Genomic DNA, 18,094 nt, shown 5'->3' with positions numbered 1-18,094 from the left:
ATGGATCATTCAGCAGATCCTCTTCTATGCCTGGCTTCATTCACTCAACATGTTTGTGAGATTTAACCGTATTGTTAAATGTAGTTTGTGCAGAAAAGAGTTAACATTGTAGGCCTAAACTGCTATCCTCGAAAACTCCTGCTTGCAAAATTGGCCTTTAGCTGGTGTCTGGGAACTCAGATTTCAGAAAGGTTCCTATTATTAACTGGTAACAGTGGTTTACTTGCCTAAACTGTTTGTACAAAGAATATGTTGTATGCTGAACACCTGCTTTCCTTCTGGGAGTTTGGAATTTGAGTACATGCCAGGCAGAGGGTGTTACTTGATCAGCCCTCATTGAAAACTCTGGACACTGAGTCTCTAATAAGTTTTCCTGGTTGGCAACATTTCACATGTATTACCACAATTCATTACAAGGGGAATCCTGCGTGATTTCACTGGGAAAAGACTCTAGAAGCTTGTGCCTGGTTTCCCTAGACTTTGTCCTATGAACCTTTTCCCTTTCCTGATTTTGCTTTATATCTTTTCACCATAATAGAGCACAGCCTGGGCATAACTATATGCTGAGTCCTGTGAGTCCTCCTACTGAATCATCCATTCTGGGGGTGGTCTTAGGAACCCCTATCAAACACAAGTTATTGATTATTCAGTGGACTGCTGCAGGGCATTTGCCGTTTTTTATTCAAATGCTGAAAATGTATTTTCCTAAGTTACTTATCTTTGTCACTTAATGTATAATACACTTAAATCATCTTAAAGCAGAAAGGAACTAAGAAGGCAGTCTTAAATGAGAAACCCTGACCATGAAACAAATGGGAAGGCAGACCACATCCATGCTAAACTACTGTAAAATACAAGAAGATATGAAACAAAATATTTGTTGATGAAAATAGCCACCCCCCCAACCCCCAAAAAAACCACTAAGCTGAAGTAAATTAACACAACATTTCAAACGGAATTAGAGACAGGGTCTTGCTTTGTCATCTAGGCTGGAATGCAGTGGTGCAATCTCAAATCACTGCAACCTTCACCTCCCAGGCTCAAGCAATCCTCCTACCTCAGCTCCCTCTGGTAGCTGGGACTACAGGCGCATACCACCACACCTGGCTAATTTTTGTATTTTTTGTAGAGAAGGGGTTTCACCATGTTGCCCAGGCTGGTCTCAAACTCCTGAGCTCAAGTGATCTACCTACCCTTCCCTCCCAAAGTGCTGGGATGACAGGAGTGAGCCTATATATCCTAAAATAAGCATTTGGGAATATTTAAAAACACTAAATCAGAAGCATGAGAACTAAGAACAGAAATGACAAAAAGCTGAAGGCTGTTTTAGGCTTATTATCCTATTCCTCCCCAATATTCACTGTCTCCCTTCTTGCCCACCCTAACCTCAACTCTGCTATCCAAGATATGAAGAAATTACCAAACCAAAAATTAAAATCTAGGGGGCTGGGCATGGTGGCTCACGCCTGTAATACCAGCACTTTGGGAGGCCGAGGCAGGCAGATCACCTGAGATCCGGAGTCTGAGACCAGCCTGGAACATGGTGAAACCCTGTCTTTGCTAAAACAACAAAAATTAGCCAGGCATGGTGCCTCACGCCTGTAATCCCAGGTATTCGGGAGGCTGAGGCATGAGAATTGCTTGAACCCAGAAGGCAGAGGTTGCAGTGAGGTGAGATTGCACCAATGCACTCCAGCCTGAGTGACAGGGCGAGACTCCATCTCAAAAAAAAAAAAAAAAAAAGAAAAAGAAAAAAATCAAAACCTAGGAACAAATTTTCAGAGGCTTACCCTATTCAAATGAAATGTTCGTTGTGATTAGTTTTATAAATTTCTCTGCCTCCAAAACTCTGCTCACTCAGCATGCTCCTCAACGCCAAAAGCTCTCAACTTCCAGCTTTCTGCTTCCCTCATTGCTGTAATTCACTCTCAGTGCTACATCCTCCCTGCCTATCCATCTCTGATGCTCTCAGTTAAACAGTAACCCAACTCAGTCTTTTCCATTATATTTCATTAAATACTAGTTCTGTTGTGAACAAAAATGACTCGTCTCTACTCTATATCTCAATATTCTCTCAATTCAATTAATATTTTTGCTTCTGTCATTGCACTAAGTGCTGGGGCTATAATGAAGAATAAGCTCTAATAACCAGTCTTTGAGGAGTTTCTAATCTTCAGGAAGAATCAGTCACATAAGAACACAGCTGTGACAAACAGCGATAGAGGCATACAGAGAGACAATTCCACAATAATCTTTGGACACATTATTCCTTTACTCAAACATTTACCACACCTTGAAAGTTCAAATACCTAAACCAGACAGGCATTTAAAGTCTACCTATTTTAGTCTCAATTTATCTTTCTCCCATTATTCTCCTACTGTATTACATATATCTCCCAATCAAATTGAATTATTCCTTCCCAGTGGTATATAGACTCTTAAAATGGTCCCCAATTATCTCCGCCTCCTGCCATTCATGCCCTTGAGGAATCCCCTATCTTTGAGTGTGGGCTGAACCTGTGACTTGCTTCTAAAGCAACAGACTATGGCAGAGGTGATGGGATATCACTTCCTTGATTACAAGAGACTGTAATTTCAGTTTTGCTAGCAGACTCTCTTTTGCAAGCTTTGATGAAACAAGTTGCCATGTTGGAAAGTCCCATGTGGCTAGGAACTGACAGTGGCATCCAGCTAATAGCTAAGAATGGAGGCCCTAAGTACAACAGCCCAAAAGGAACTGAATCTTGCCAACAACAATGTAAGTGCGCTTAGAAGTAGATCACTCTGTAGCTGGGCCTTGAACGAGCCCCAAGTCCTTGACTACAGCACTGTGAGAAACCCTGAGTAGGGAATCCAACTAAGCCATGTTCTGGCCTGACCCACAGAAGCTGTGAGATAATAAATGTGTGTTGCTTTAAACCCCCAAGTTTGTGGTGATTTGTTCTGTAGCAATCAATAAATAATGAATATACTCCCCAAACACATTCTATAACTTTGTTCTTCATTCATGTCAATTTCCCAGCCCCAAATTTAAAGTAGTCCCAAATCCTACATATTTTTCAACATCCTGCTCATTTACTATTTACCAATGACGTCTTTAACAACCTATCCTTCCACCCACAAACTTTCTTCATTTAGTTCTGTGGCATATTCTCCCCCCACCCTTTTTTTTTTTTTTTAACCAATCTTTGTAATATATTTATACATCTAATGCCAAGAAAAAAGTAAGCTGAATAAAATGAATAAAGCACAAAAATACTCCTACCTGATTAAGATTAAGATTGTTTTCAATACTCAGGGGAATAAGATGAGGCAACACTTTTCCAGCCAGCTGCTCTTTGGTGATTCCCAACTTCTTATGAGTAAAAGTACATTTGTAAATACCTGATAGAAAAGAATGTGACGAATTTTATAAGTTAACACCATAAATTCATAGAAATCATGAAAATAATATATTTATATGAAATCCCTTGATAATCTGTGTAGTACAAATTTTTCCCAATCAATGCCTAGAATAATGATGTTCTTACATATGAATCAGAATGATTTCAGCCTTTATCATCAGGCCAGATTTAAACACCATGACATATTCATCCTGTGTTCTTTTGGTTTAGGAGTACATTTAATGATAGCATAACATTAGAAGCTTATCAGAACCAGGTTCAATTCTTATTGTATGGCAGTAAGGTTACAGAACGGCCTTCTATTCTGAAACAACTAAATATATATTTCAGAAATCATACTCAAGGCATCTATTTCAAAGGGTGTAGTATAGGTACAGTCAAAATATAAGTCCTACACTTTTATTCACTTCTTCAGCAAATCAAACTCAACATGTTTGAAATTTAATAACTGAAATCAACTCCACAAAATCCTTCCCTATTGTCTCACCTATTTACTCAATCTTCAAGACCCCACTTGTTACATCTATCCACAAAGCCTTCATTTGGTAAACTGAGTACATTTCCTCCTCATTCTCTGAATGCTTTTGAGTTCTAAGTGTTTTGTATATAATCCAAAGCTTTGTGAAATACCATCCCCCATTATTCTGTTAATGTGCACATGACTTATATACCCAAAGAGTCACTTTATTGGGCAACTACTAAATGCTTATTTGCTGAGCACTATGCTTGTTACTTTCCCTTTGTTTCAGTGAAGTCTCACAAGAATCCTAAAACGACGTTAGTCTCATCCTTATTGAATAAATAAACTTTTCAAAGTCACCTCAAGAACTGACAGAGCCAGGATTAGAGCCAGAGCTCGAATTTCTACTATGCCAAACTCCTGCTCAAAAAGACTTTTTTTTTTTTTTTTTTTTGAGACAGCGTCTTGCCCTGTTGCTCATGCTGGAATGCAGTGACACGATCATGGGTCCCTGCAGCCTCAACCTCCCTGGCTCATGTGATTCTCCCACCTCAGTCTCCCAAGTAGCTGGGACTACAGGCGCATGCTACCACACCCGGCTAATTATTGTATTTCTAGTAGAGATGGGGTTTTGCCATGTTGCTCAGGCTGGTCTTGAACTCCTGGGCTCAAGTGATCTGCCCACCTTGGCCTCTCAAAGTGCTGGGAATACAGGTGTCAGCCACTGCATCCAGCCAAGAAGACAAACTTCTTTCTGCACAGAAGATTCATGCGATATCCCTAGAGTACCTTCCATGTCTACAGAGGCCCACAATAAATACTTGCTAACCATTCCCACAAATATTTACTGAGCAGTTTCTGCAGGCCAAGCACTACATTAGGTGTTAAGAATACATGGATGAATAATATAATTTTTCTTAAAAATTAACAAAGAACCAGGCGGTAATCCCAGCACTTTGGGAGGCCGAGGCAGGTGGATCACAAGGTCAGGAGTTCAAGACCAGCCTGGCCAAGATGATGAAACCCTGTCTCTACAAAAAATACAAAAAAATGAGCCAGGCGTGGTGGCAGGTGCCTGTAATCCCAGCTACTCAGGAGGCTGAGGCAGAGAATTGCTTGAACTCGGGAGGCAGAGGTTGCAGTGAGCCAAGATGGCACCACTGCACTCCAGCCTGGGCGACAGAGTGAGACTCCATCTCAAAAAAAAAAAAAAAAATTAACATACCTTAAATTAAATAAAAAATGACCTTGTTAATGTTTTTGTGACTCTATAGCTATGCCTATTTTATTAGTGCAGCAGACCCCTGGCATTTCCAGATTGGACTTCTATAACTATATATAAATGATTTCAGAGTTTCTTAGTAATTTGTAATTATGCTGAGAGAACAGAATGTCCTATAAGGTTAACATGCGTCATCAGCATATCACTTAGCCACAAAATATACTAATTAAGACTTAAACATATTAGAAAACCAGCTCCTACCACTTATCACTTGTATGATCTTGAATCACTTATTTTACCTCTCTGAGCCTCAGTTTCCTTGTAAAATAGAAATAATAGTACCTATTTAATTGAATTTGGGGAAGAATAAAATAAGGTAATGCAGAGAAAATACTTTGCCTCTTACAAATTGAGTATCAAATAAACCTCAGATATTACTACTAAGACCAGTATCAGCATTTCCATTAGCTTTGTTTGCCTCTCTCACTCTGTATCATTTTATGGGGAAAACTACATGCTACCATGATATTTGTAAAGCTAGAATTCTTAAATATCTTATTCCTTTATAAATGTCAAGATTCTACTGCTTTTGCTAAACTTAAAGAGAAAAGTTATATTATGGTATTTATCACATCATTCTTCAATTATGAAATGTTATATACACGAAAGGAGAGTATAATGGTTTTATAGATTGGAAACTTTATTTGCATGATAAAATAGCATCAAATGACATTAAATTTTCAGCTACCTAAAATTCCCATGAGGACCGCAGGTTCCTTGGATGGAATTTGTTGTAAGAAGGGTAGGATATCATCAAGTACAAACCACTTATCCAAGTATTCCAAAATCTTGCCTAAGCACACTAATGAATTTACACGAACCTATTAAAAGAGGTAAATTGCATTAGTCATTTAAAGTTTTCAAAATCTAGAACAAAATATTTAAGTGTAAACTTAATCTTCATATAAATATGTTAAAGTCTCAAGAACAAATGTAGATTTAGAAGCCCTCATCCTTTATCAACATAGGAAATTCACTTATTTACTAATTTTCCTGGCTTGTTTCACAAAGAATTTATGATTGCTTCACCAGGTTACTAGTGAGCTAAAGACAAGGAATGACTACAATTTTGTAACATTTTAAAGTGATTAGGATTTGAGAAACTTTTACTACATATGTGTTACTATCATAAGAGCACTCCTTTGGGGACATTTGAATAATAAAAAGGACTACATTCTTTGCACCAAGTGATCATTTTCACCCACATTCCAGTATTTTACTCTAACTTGGGTTCAATTCATTCTTAAACTAAATATTTTAACATGTGAAGGTATCCATACATTTGTTTTCTATTTCTAAATATACAGTTATTAAGACCTCTTATTTAGAAGCTTTTATCAAAATTCCATATATACTTGACTATTTGATAAATACATCATACCCTACTTCTATTTGGAATTTCTTAGGACAGAATATCTTTAAGTCAGGACCATAGTATTAATAAAACTCCAGTTTTCAAAAAAAAGTAAAGCAAGAAAGGCAGAAAATAATTTTGTTGGCTAATAAAGCACCATAGTTCTACAGGAAAAATTGGGAAAATTTTCCATTTCTAAAAAACAATGTACAATTGTTTTCTGAAATTAAAACACAAGAGATATTATAAATTCAAAAAGGTATCTGAACGCTTAACTTGTACTCATAATTCATTTTATAAAAGGAACAGCTGCATTCTACTGATATATATATATTTTAATTAAAACTGAAAATACTAATTTTATTTACTTTTAGGATATATAAAATATTAAGTCATGTAAGTAATGAATAAATATAGCTCTTGGAGGATTTTACCTAACTCTGTGTAGAATTTTTAAAAATTCTATTTTCAGGGAAGAGTATTAAGATACAATTCTAACTCATGATTCAGGAATTTCCCAGTCAGAATTTTAAACTTTTAGAGATACAGGACTATGAATACAATTTGGGAATTCCTATTTGCCAGTCTGAAGGTAGGCAGAAGCACTGAAAATACTATCCAAAATCCACTTAAAAGGTGACATATAAAATGTAAATCCATTCCTAGTTACTGCTCTAAATACAAATACATTCATTATAACTTCTTGTAAACAACATGCCTTAACGGCCAGTTGGCATCTTAAAAAGAAACATATATATAACTGGGCAGCAATTCACATCATTTAAGTATCCATGTTTCCCATTTCTACATACCCCTGCACATACTCAGAACTGAACTAGAATAGGTACTCTTGTTTTGCTTTGGTTTTGGATTTTTTTTGGGGGGGTGGGGGAGCGGCAGGGGCTTCCTCTGTCACCTAGACTGGAAGGCAGCAGCACAATCACAACTCACTGCAGCCTCGACCTCTTGGTCTCAAGTGATGCTCCTGCCATGCCATCACATCCAGCTAAATTTTTTTATTTTTAGTAGAGACGAGGTCTCGCTGTGTTGCTCATGCTCGTCTTGAACTCAGTGCTCGAGATCCACTCGCCTCAGCCTCCCAAAGTGTTTGGGATTAAAGGCGTGAGCCACCATGCCCAGCCTACAACATGTACTTTGAGAAAATGTATGTTAAAATAAATTTATGCTGCCATAAAATAAGGTATATAGTATGATTATAAGATCTTTAAAAGGGCATTTTGAAAACTAAATTTTAAGCTGTATATTACTACCACCTATTTTGAAAATTCAATCGTAAAATTGAGAATTTCAGAGAAAACAGCTACTTTTAATGACGGTGAAGACTCAGAGAGGCACAGTGACTTTTCAAGGTCACGGGGGTTGTTAGTAACAAAGTGAGAATAAGAACTAAAACTTCTTGACTTTATTTCATTTCATACTTGTTTGTTTCAGTAATGATTTTTTTTTCTACTTTGGTGTTACATTTTCCATTTCAAAGCCTTTCAACCAAGAAACGAACTAAAATAGATTCAATGGCTATAAGATAAAATCATATCATTCAAATTACTTTTGCTTATAATTTTATTAAGCTGTTTATTTTTATTTAAATTCACATTCCACCAGATAAAGACGGGATCTCCAGAGAACTAGTTTTACAAAATGCAAATTTAATAATATACCTGTTATCGAAAATCAATATAAAGAACTGGTCAGGCAAAAGAGAACATTTCTCCCTCTTTAAAGCTGCTATTTTGAAGACAGCATTCAATATTACTTCTATAAAGAAATATAAATGTGATAAACTATTATATTTAGTGTTAGAGAAAAGGCTGGGGACATTTATTGCTTTCAATATGAGATAATGAAAACTTCGTTATTAATTCTACCTTCCTTGACTAACAAGTAACTGAATGTTAAAATTTTGTATTCAAAGAAGGTAACTATTCCCTTGTCTACATTTTTTAGTACAACTATTTATCCTACTTGTATTCACATTAATTTATTACTCTACTTTTTTAAAAAGTGGGCAAGTCAGTGAGAAATAAGAAATTTAGAGACCAGTAACTAAAAATAAAGGCTATTTATAAAAGGAAACTATTCAACAAGTTTTTAGGCTTAGATAACAAGTTAAACTCTCATGATATTTTTAAACAACAAAATAAATTGAGTTAAAGCAGAAAAGCATTAAGAAAAAAATAATCACCCAACTTTTTTACTGAAGCACTCAAAGTAAAGGGACAGCAAAGTAAGGTTAGGAATGCAATATTATAAATTATGTATCAAAGAAAACTACAGCTTATTTTTATAGTACTATATACAAGTTATCTACAGCCAAGATGAAATACATCAACAATCTATAAAAGGGTTATTAAGCAATAATAAAATGATTTAAAGCACTGACAAGTGAAAGAAAAACAAAAATTAATATGCAATTACTTACAGCAAGGGAAGACGTTTGTAGACAAGCATTTTTAATTCTTGGTATCAAAGCATTTTTCATGGATGGGTAGTCTATAAGATTTGCAAAGGTTGGAATGATGTTTAGACAGAGCTCCTATCAAGAAAATAAACTGAATCAATATTATCCTCTCCGATATTATAAAGTTTTGCATTTGCATGGCAAAACTGTCATATAGTTTGCAATAAATTTTCATATATATTATTTGGTCCTTTCAACAACTCTTTGAAAAATGAATGAATAGTTATAATCACTTTTCAGTTTTACAGATGAGAAAAAAAGCTCAGAAGACATTACTCAAAGTCATACTAGGTCATAATAACTAGTGTATGACATCCAAACTCCCTGATCTCATTCCTAATCTCTTTCTTTGATAACACAAGTCCTCGTTTATCTTTAAATAACAAGAACACATAAGTTTTGCTATCTCTCACAAGAAGAGAAAATCAAGTATGAAATCATGTAAAAATACTCCTCTCAAGTAATTCTCTTAGCTGTTACATATATCCATATGATAAAATACAAACACTTTTTTAAAAAAACATATTGAAAATAGTGTTTTGTTTTGTTTTTTTTCTTGAGACAGGACCTTGCTCTGTCACCCAGGCTGGAGTGCAGTGACGCAATCATAGCTCACTGCAGCATCAACCTCCCAGTCTTGTGAGATCTTCTGGCCTCAGCCTCCTGAGCAGCTGGGACTACAGGTACACACCATCACGCCCAGCTAATTTTTTTTTTTTTGAGACGGAGTTTTGCTTTTGTTGCCCAGGCTGGAGTGTAGTGACATGACCTTGGCTCACAGAATCCTCCGCCTCCCGGGTACAAGGAATTCTCCTGCCTCAGCCTATCGAGTAGCTGGGATTACAGGCACGTGCCAACACACCCAGCTAATATTTTGTATTTTTAGTAGAGATGGGGTTTCACCATATTGGCCAGGCTGGTCTCAAACTCCTGACCTCAGGTGATCCACCTACCTTGGCCCACGCCCAGCTAATTTTTCCATTTTTTGTAAAGACAAGGTCTCACTATGTTTCCCAGGCTGGTCTCGAACTCCTGAGCTCAAGCAATCCTCTCACCTCAGCCTTCCAAAGTGCTAAGATTACAGGCATGAACCACTGAGTCCGGCCTTAAAAGAGTGTTTAATAATTTTTAGAAGAAAATTGAGGACAGAGTATTACATAATCCCAATAGTTTTTTGTTTTTTTTTTTTAGTTTTCTTGGGTTTTTTTTTTTTTTGGAGAGTCTTGCTCTGTCACCCAGGGTGGAGTGCAGTGGCAAATTCATAGCTCACTGTAGCCTCCTGGGCTCAAGTGATCCTACTCCCCAACTCAGCCTCCCAAGTAGCTGGCACTACAGGCATGCACTGCCATGCCTGGTTAATTTTATCATCTTTTATTTTTGGTACAGACAGGGTCTTACTATGTTGCACAGGCAGGTCTCAAACTCCTGGCTTCAAGGGATCCTTCCACCTCAGTCTTCCAAAGTACTGAAATTACAGGTGCGAGCTACCACACCTAATTCCAAGTTCTAAAATGTGTAGGTACCTGTGTCTATCTGTAGGCTTAGGAAAAAAGACTAGAAGGCTATATCTGAAAATGTTAACCATAGTCATCTGTGAGAGCGAATTTTAATTTCTTCTTTTTGTATTTGTAAGTACTTCCAAATTCTGAAACTCAAAGCAGGCATAACTCAGAAATGGGGGAAAAAAAGATTTAAAACATTCTTGTTAACTAATGTGATGCCATAGTAGAAATGATAACTGGTAATTCTGGGAATAACAGGAAAATGGAGGGATGATTGGGGGTTAGGGAACTAAATGAGAAAATGAAAAGAGGAAATGGCTTGAGAACTAACTGGCTAAAGTACACACATCTCAGGCAGTTTATGAGAGATGATCCTTGTAGCAAAGCATAGGAGAAGGGATCACTGAGGAAAATGGAAGCACAAATGTGAATTAGGAAGGACACTACTGAAAATACTGGCAAACTTCAAGACATACATTTATAGTTAGAAGACAGAAATAAATTAACTACTAAGAATCTGTTATCAGAACACTGGATATATTTTATTTGCTTTAACTTATTCTTAGGCTTCCAAAAGGCAAATGTAAGAGAGCTAATTGTTTGTATCCACTCAGAACTATTAATAATTAAGTGACTGATAAAATTTAAAAATGAGCCAGGCATGGTGGTGTATGTTCCTGCGGTCCCTGCTACTAGGAAGGCTGAGGGAGGATCACTTGAGCCTGAGAGAGCATGGGAGGTCAAGGCCACAGTGAGCTAAGATTGTGCCACTGCACTCAAGCCTGGGCCACTGTACTCAAGCCTGGGCAACAGAGTGAAAGCCTCTCTCAAAAATAAATAAATTAATGAATTAATTAAGGACCACAGAGGGAGAAGAGAATGGGCAAGTGTAAGCAGTCAGTGGGACACTATGTTCCTATGTTCCCGTAAGGAGCTTCCTTACAGAAGACCAGCCTTCAAGACAAAGAGACAGAGACAGGCAGACTTACAGGAAAGGAACCCCTAACAACTGAATTATTAAAAAGCGACTGGAAAGTGCCATGCTATCCAATCAAACTCAGAGCAGGTTACAAAGAGGCAAATCTTAAATTCTGTCTAAATCACTTAGCTAACATAGGGGAGAGCTCTCTCCCGAAGAGGAGACAGGATGAGGAACTTTATTTATTTATTTATTTTTGAGACGGAGTCTCACTCTGTCACCCAGGCTGGAGTGCAGTGGCACAATCTCAGCTCACTGCAACCTCCGCTTCCCGGGTTCAAGCAATTCTCCCTGCCTCAGCCTCCTGAGTAGCTGGGATTACAGGTACCCGCCACCACACCCAGCTTATTTTTGTATTTTTTTAGTAGAGGCGGGGTTTCGCCGTGTTGGCCAGGCTGGTCTTGAACTCCTGACCTCAGGTGATCCGCCTGCCTTGGCCTCCTAAAGCACTGGGATTACAGGCATGAGCCACCGCACCCAGCCAGGGATGAGGAACTTAATAACAGCCGGGATGAGGAACTCAATAACAGGAGATTGAAAAACACAAAATCAAACCTCAAAGGAGTCTAATTAGCAAATTCTCAGAAACATCTGTTTATTTTACACTTTATAATGGGTGGTGGGTGGTGGCGATGAAGATAACTTCGATATCCATTTAAAAGGTAAATTAATTTTCAAAAATTGTGTCTGAAATACATGTTTATAATGCCTCTTTTTAAGAACTCTACCTTTTGCAAACCATCTTCTACCTGTCCAAATGTTTTCAGAACCATCTCTAGCCTCTTAAATATTTCTAATCAAATTTAACTTTAAAAATTTCAATTTAAAAATGAATTTCAGATGTTACTTTCTAGCCTACTATTTGCAAGAACCTTGAGGAAAAGATTTCTTATTTCTTGCTTTCTCTAGGATTCTCCTAATTGTTTAGATATGCTTTATCAACTAAGCAGTGCTAATTTCGTGACTAAAGACTTAACACTGAATGATACCAGAAATGCTGGTTTCCCCAACCTGGCCAACATGGTGAAACCCCATCTCTACTAAAAATACAAAAAAAATTAGCCAGGCATGGTCGCCCATGCATGCAATCCCAGGTACCTGGGAGGCTGAGACACGAGAACGGCTTGAACCCAGGAGGCGGAGGTTGCAGTGAGCCAAGATTGCGCCACTGCACTCCAGCCTGGAAAAAAAAAAAGGAAGAAATGCTGGTTTCCGAATCTTAACAAAGTTACAAAAGTCAATCTGAATTATATACTACTTCAATAAAATACTTGCTGACACTTATTGGCCAAAGTAACTATAAAGAAAAATCGATTTCATGTCACTTAATCTTCCCCTCCCTCTTCTTTAATATCACTAAATATAAAAAAAGTTTGGCTGCACAGAGCCTGTGGGAATGTTTTGTGAGGCTATAATTCACAATTTCTTTAGAAAGAACTAAGAAATAGAGGTAGACACACCTTCCCCACTCATCCATGTCATTTGGACAAACGCAGCATACCCTCACCTTTAAGAAGGCAAATCTAATTATAAGGAAAAAAATGTTAACATCAACCTCACAGCCTTGAACAAACGAAATAACTTAGCAGACAAAGACTGAATTAAGTCCAAAAAGTGACCTTAAATATGTAGTATTAGGTTCATATTTAGAGTAAATAACTTAAAAAAAATCCTATTTTATTAAAATGTCTATACTAGCAGAGACTATAAGCTTTTACTACAAAACCATCCTGCAGTGAGATGTTCTTAATGTAAGTATGTATTTTCAAAGTGAAAAAACTAAATTACACTTTTAATAGTGATCCAGAATTTCTTTCAGACAAAGAACTCATAGAACCAAAATTTTAATCACAAAGACTACAAAACTAACAGTTTGGCAAAGTATATGGTGTTTTAAGATTGCCTTTGTGGAACAAAAGTTATGACTATACATGCATTAAGAATGGTCACACTAAATTATTGTCTGCTTTTCCATCTACCTGCTGTACAAATTAACTTCATTGCAGAAGAAACAGCATCTCTACATAGAAAACTGAGTTACCAAGCATGAAGAAAAATCATGAGTATGGGAAAATACCTACTCAATGTTTTCATGAGAAAAAGGCACATGTGGCCAGGCACGGTGGCTCAGGCTTATAATCCCAGTACTTTGGGAGGCTGAGGCAGGAGGATCACCTGACGTCAGGAGTTCGAGACCAGCCTGGCCAAAATGGCGAAACCCTATCTCTACTAAAAATACCAAAAATTAGCCGGGTGTGGTGACAGGCACCTGTAGTTCCAGCTACTAGGGAGGCTGAGGCAGGAGAATCGCTTGAACCCAGGAGGGGGAGGTTGCAGTGAGCCAAGATTGTGCCACTGCACTCCAGCCTGGGCAACAGAGTGAGACTCAGTCTCAAAAAAAAAAAAAAAAAAAAAAAAAAAGAAAGAAAAGAAAAAGACACATGTATCTTCGGAATTTTTGTTCATAATTATCAGTTTAGAAAGAAGCAGAAAGAAGAAGGTATGCAATAATACAAACTGCAATATATCAAATCTTCTTCCATAATAGTACATTTCTGATAGATAAAAGCAACAAATCTACCTCATAATGCAGGTATTATGTACACAGACTGATTACTTTTTTCACTTACAATACACTGATTCTTTAATTAGTTAGGAGTGAATATATTTTAGTTACAGTATTTCAATAATGTGATTCAAAAGATAAATATATTTACTATTGAGTTATGTATTTTATGACTTAAATCCAAAATGTACTTTACACCTGTTCTTCTGCTTTAAGAATCAAAATCATCATTAAAGAAAAACAAATCAGATACTGTACCTGGATCTGAATGGAAGGAGCTTCTAGTGCTCTGTAAACCATGGGTAGAACACTGTTCTTTATCTCATCAGGAGGGGTTTTGGTTAGTAGCAAATCCATTTTTTGTAGGAAAATTAACAAAATCTGTTTAGAAAATGGAAACAATGTATTAAAACCTGGAATCTTTAAGAGATTCAATATATGCCAAATGTAAAGCTTCTTCAAAAGAATAACTCATATATTTTGACACTCACCATGTTGCTAGCCTGAAGGCGTGGAAGACAAAAACATACAAATCAAGTCTCTTACATTTCTGGAGGCACAATATTTAACATCTGCTCTGAGTTTAAATGTTAATTAAATAAAGACTAATCTCCTCTCACATATCTACAGTAATCTATCATTTGCCCACAGATACCAACTATCTGGAAAGCTACAGGGTGAAAAAAGCCAGTGAAGTGAGATATCCCAAAGAAGTAAATTCCATCACTTGGCTTCTATGAAGCTCAAGAGAAAAAGATAAAGTACAGAACTGAGAAGGAGTATAAGAAAAAATTCTAGACGCCAGGTGCAGTGGCACACACCTGCAGTCCCAGCTATTTGGGCGGCTGAGACAGGGGAATTGCTTGAGCCCAGAAGTTGAGTCCAGCCAAGGCAACACAGCAAGACCCTCTCTCTGAAAAAATTGTTTTTTATTTTAGAAAAAAATGTTTTTAAGTTGTCCCTGGTCATTCTTCCACATACCTAAATTATAAGGAACATACTGCTCCTTCTATTTATACAGAAATTAGTTTTGCCAAGACTCAGGGAAGAATATTCGGAAGAAATTTTTTTTTTTTTTTTTTTTTTTTTTTTGAGACAGGGTCTCACTCACTCTGTCACCCAGGCTGGAGCGCAGTGGCGCGATCATAGCTTACCACAGCCTCGACCTCCCAGGGCTCAGGTGATCCTCCCACCTCAGCCTCCTGAGTAGCTGGGACCACAGGCAGGCACCTGGCTTATTTTTGTATTTGTTTGAAGAGACAGGGTTTCACCATGTTACCCAGGCTGGTCTCGAACTCCTGGGCTCAAACAATCTGCCTGCTTTGACATGCCAAAGAACTGGGATTACAGGCGTTAGCCACTGCACCTGGCCCAAAAGGTATTTTTAACTGGACAACTAAGAGAAAAAAGAATGGAGGCAAATAAGAATTCAGATTATAGGTCCCTTAGGGTACTATCTTGACTGATGCATAGCTTAGGGAACAGTGGCTCCACCAACTTTCCCTCATGACACCTTGACCATTTGGGGGAACCCTGCTTCGCAGGCTACAGCTCCCTCACTTGTTCTTTCCCTAATCCACAGAAACTCTCACCTTACCACCACATACTTCCTTCTGTTCCCCTCCTTTCAAGGGAAGGACTACAAAGAATCATAAAACCATTAAATTAGATAGTTGAAGTATAACTAATAAGCTATTCCTATACAGTGGTAGAATCATGTAATAATACCTGTTATGTGCCAGAAAATTTCATTTAATCTCAACAATCCTTTCATTTTAGAAATGAGGAAATAGAAGCTTTAAGACAGTAACGACGCAAGTCATACTTCAAGTAAGGAGATAAAGAAGCCCCAATTCAACCCAGGTGTGTGACCCTACTGTTCTTAAATCCGACATTACCTTGAATCTAGCAAATATATATTATGTACATGAGAGACTGATTACTTTTTTCACTTACAATACACACACACATTATTCCCATGGTGCTGTAAGCATTTTCCTATTCTAGTGGAAGTAGTTATTAGCAATAAAATGGAGAGAAACAACTGGTACAAAGCACCTATATATTAAAGACTTAAATAACAAAATAATCAAAAATATTTCAGATACTTCAAAGTGCAAGAGAAAAACAAGTATTTATTTTCCTAAACCTGTAACGTTCTACAAACTATATATATGGTACATATAGAACAGTATAACACATGCAAAATTTCATTGCAGTTTATTTTCTGAGATAGTAACTTATGGAGAGCTACAGACATTTAACTGCAAAGTTCAATCATAATTTTAAAAATAGTTTGCTTCAAAGATGTAAAGCAGCTTTCTGACTAATGGAAAAGAAAGTCTCATACACTTACCTCAGTTTTTTTTAAGTCATATATTCATTCCTTCTGTTTTCAGTGATAGTCACCATCATAAATAACAGTAGATAAATACACAAAAATATCTATAACATACCTGGATTGGCTCCTGCTGCTTAAACACAGGGCCAAGTTCAGGTAGAATTAATTTGACATATTCTTCTTTGGTGCATTCCTCAGCAATAAGTAGAACATTGGGTAAAACAAAAGGTACCATGTCAGGGTTTACAAATTCTGAAGTCAAACAAGGCAAAATTCTCTGCACAATGACACGCTGAAAGGCAAAAATGTTTTTTATAAAAAAAATGTATTAAAGGTTTTTAGTATTAGTTAACGCTAAAGTCTAAAACCTCTACTCCCTTTAGGTAATGTGACCATACAATTTACAGTTGAAACTGGTATATTTTGAGAGTAGAGTGGGATGCTATTGCTAATTATGCAAGGATAAATAGCATAAACTGGAAAGGTCATGGGTAAAAGGGGACACACGGTCACCCTACCTGTAGGAAACTTTCCCTAATTAGTCTCCACTGCTATGTTTGTTTCTCCTCTTAATTCCTTCATTACTTATGATTCATATCACACAACATAAACACTACCATGTACTGTTAACTGTTTCACACGTTAACCCTAGCTACACTTACTATAAGGGCCTGAGAGCAGGGACAATATTTTATGCCTCCTCTTTACTCTCCATAGCATCTAAGTAAAGAGTCAGACAAAGAGTAGGTAACTAACGAATATCTGATAGATTAAACACTGGAAATGTTTTTACAACCAGGAATTATTAGTATTCCAACCAGTGCCTCTTAAGCATTCACCAACATTTTAAAAACTGTATTACACTCATCATTTAATAAGTCAGAAAAGGAGTAAAGGAATTGGAAAGGCTAACATCAACAGAAGTACCCCTTTAACTGCTGGTGAGACAATGAACTCCACATGATAGCTTATGGACTCTTCTTCTGACCTTTAATGTCCAACTGCTGTCTCTGCCTAGTTAGTATCCTTCTAAATTTTTTAGCCTATTTATTTTTGGACCATGCAAAAAAAGGTCCACTGAACTTTTGGTTTCAGTCGGCAGTGTTTCATAGTCATTTATGTACCTCAGGCAAAGTTATATTATTTCCTTGGAAGAGTTATGGTAGTAAGTCAAAATAAACTTTAACTTCTAAAATCCTGATTATTAATAAGAAACTAACAACAGCAAACCTTGGGCAGTTTTGGTAGAACCTTTGGCAGTCCTTTGAAAAACTGTGATTTCTGAAGATTATCTCTTTGGAATAAGGTATCAAAATACTGCAGTGTTACTGCACCAACATCATCAAAGAAGGGAATCTAAAAAAAATGGAAATAAAGTATTTTGATAAATGTTAAATTGAAAGTACTTCTCATACCTGAAACTGTCACAATATGGTAAAAAAAGTACTCAGAAACATTTAGCAAAATGCTGAAGGTCACCTTAGAAATTCTAATTATAAAACTCTGAATAAGAAAATAAATTATTTTTCAAGTTCAAATCTTTGGAATCTGTACCTGTGAACTGGCTGGGTAAAATCTTTCTTTTATGTAAGTCTAAAATATTGAAAAATTAAATAATTTGAAGGCATAAAAATACCAGTTATTAGTTAAAATCCATGGTTGGCCTGGGCACAGTGGCTCATGCCTATAATCCCAACACTTTGGGAGGACGAGGCAGGCGGATCACC

At 36.9% G+C, this 18,094-nt stretch overlaps 1 protein-coding gene across 3 annotated transcripts in view; it reads right to left on the bottom strand.

Moving 5' to 3' along the window:
• Positions 1–18,094, bottom strand: part of SCYL2 (SCY1 like pseudokinase 2) — a 71,191-nt gene that overhangs the window by 7,557 nt on the left and 45,540 nt on the right. For all 3 annotated transcript variants that reach the window (XM_024257176.3, XM_024257177.3, XM_024257178.3), the window contains exons 8-13: positions 17,598–17,723; positions 16,483–16,659; positions 14,285–14,407; positions 8,941–9,054; positions 5,835–5,967; positions 3,266–3,384 (exon numbers count right to left, since the gene is read on the bottom strand). In XM_024257176.3, the coding sequence (XP_024112944.2) occupies positions 3,266–3,384; positions 5,835–5,967; positions 8,941–9,054; positions 14,285–14,407; positions 16,483–16,659; positions 17,598–17,723 (792 nt within the window). The remainder of the gene's footprint in view (positions 1–3,265; positions 3,385–5,834; positions 5,968–8,940; positions 9,055–14,284; positions 14,408–16,482; positions 16,660–17,597; positions 17,724–18,094) is intronic.

This window comes from Pongo abelii, chromosome 10, assembly GCF_028885655.2.
Source record: "Pongo abelii isolate AG06213 chromosome 10, NHGRI_mPonAbe1-v2.0_pri, whole genome shotgun sequence".
NCBI classification, from domain to species: Eukaryota; Metazoa; Chordata; class Mammalia; order Primates; family Hominidae; genus Pongo; species Pongo abelii.
The sequence above is the reverse complement of the archived record's forward strand: the minus strand, read 5'-3'. Positions and strand labels throughout refer to the sequence as shown.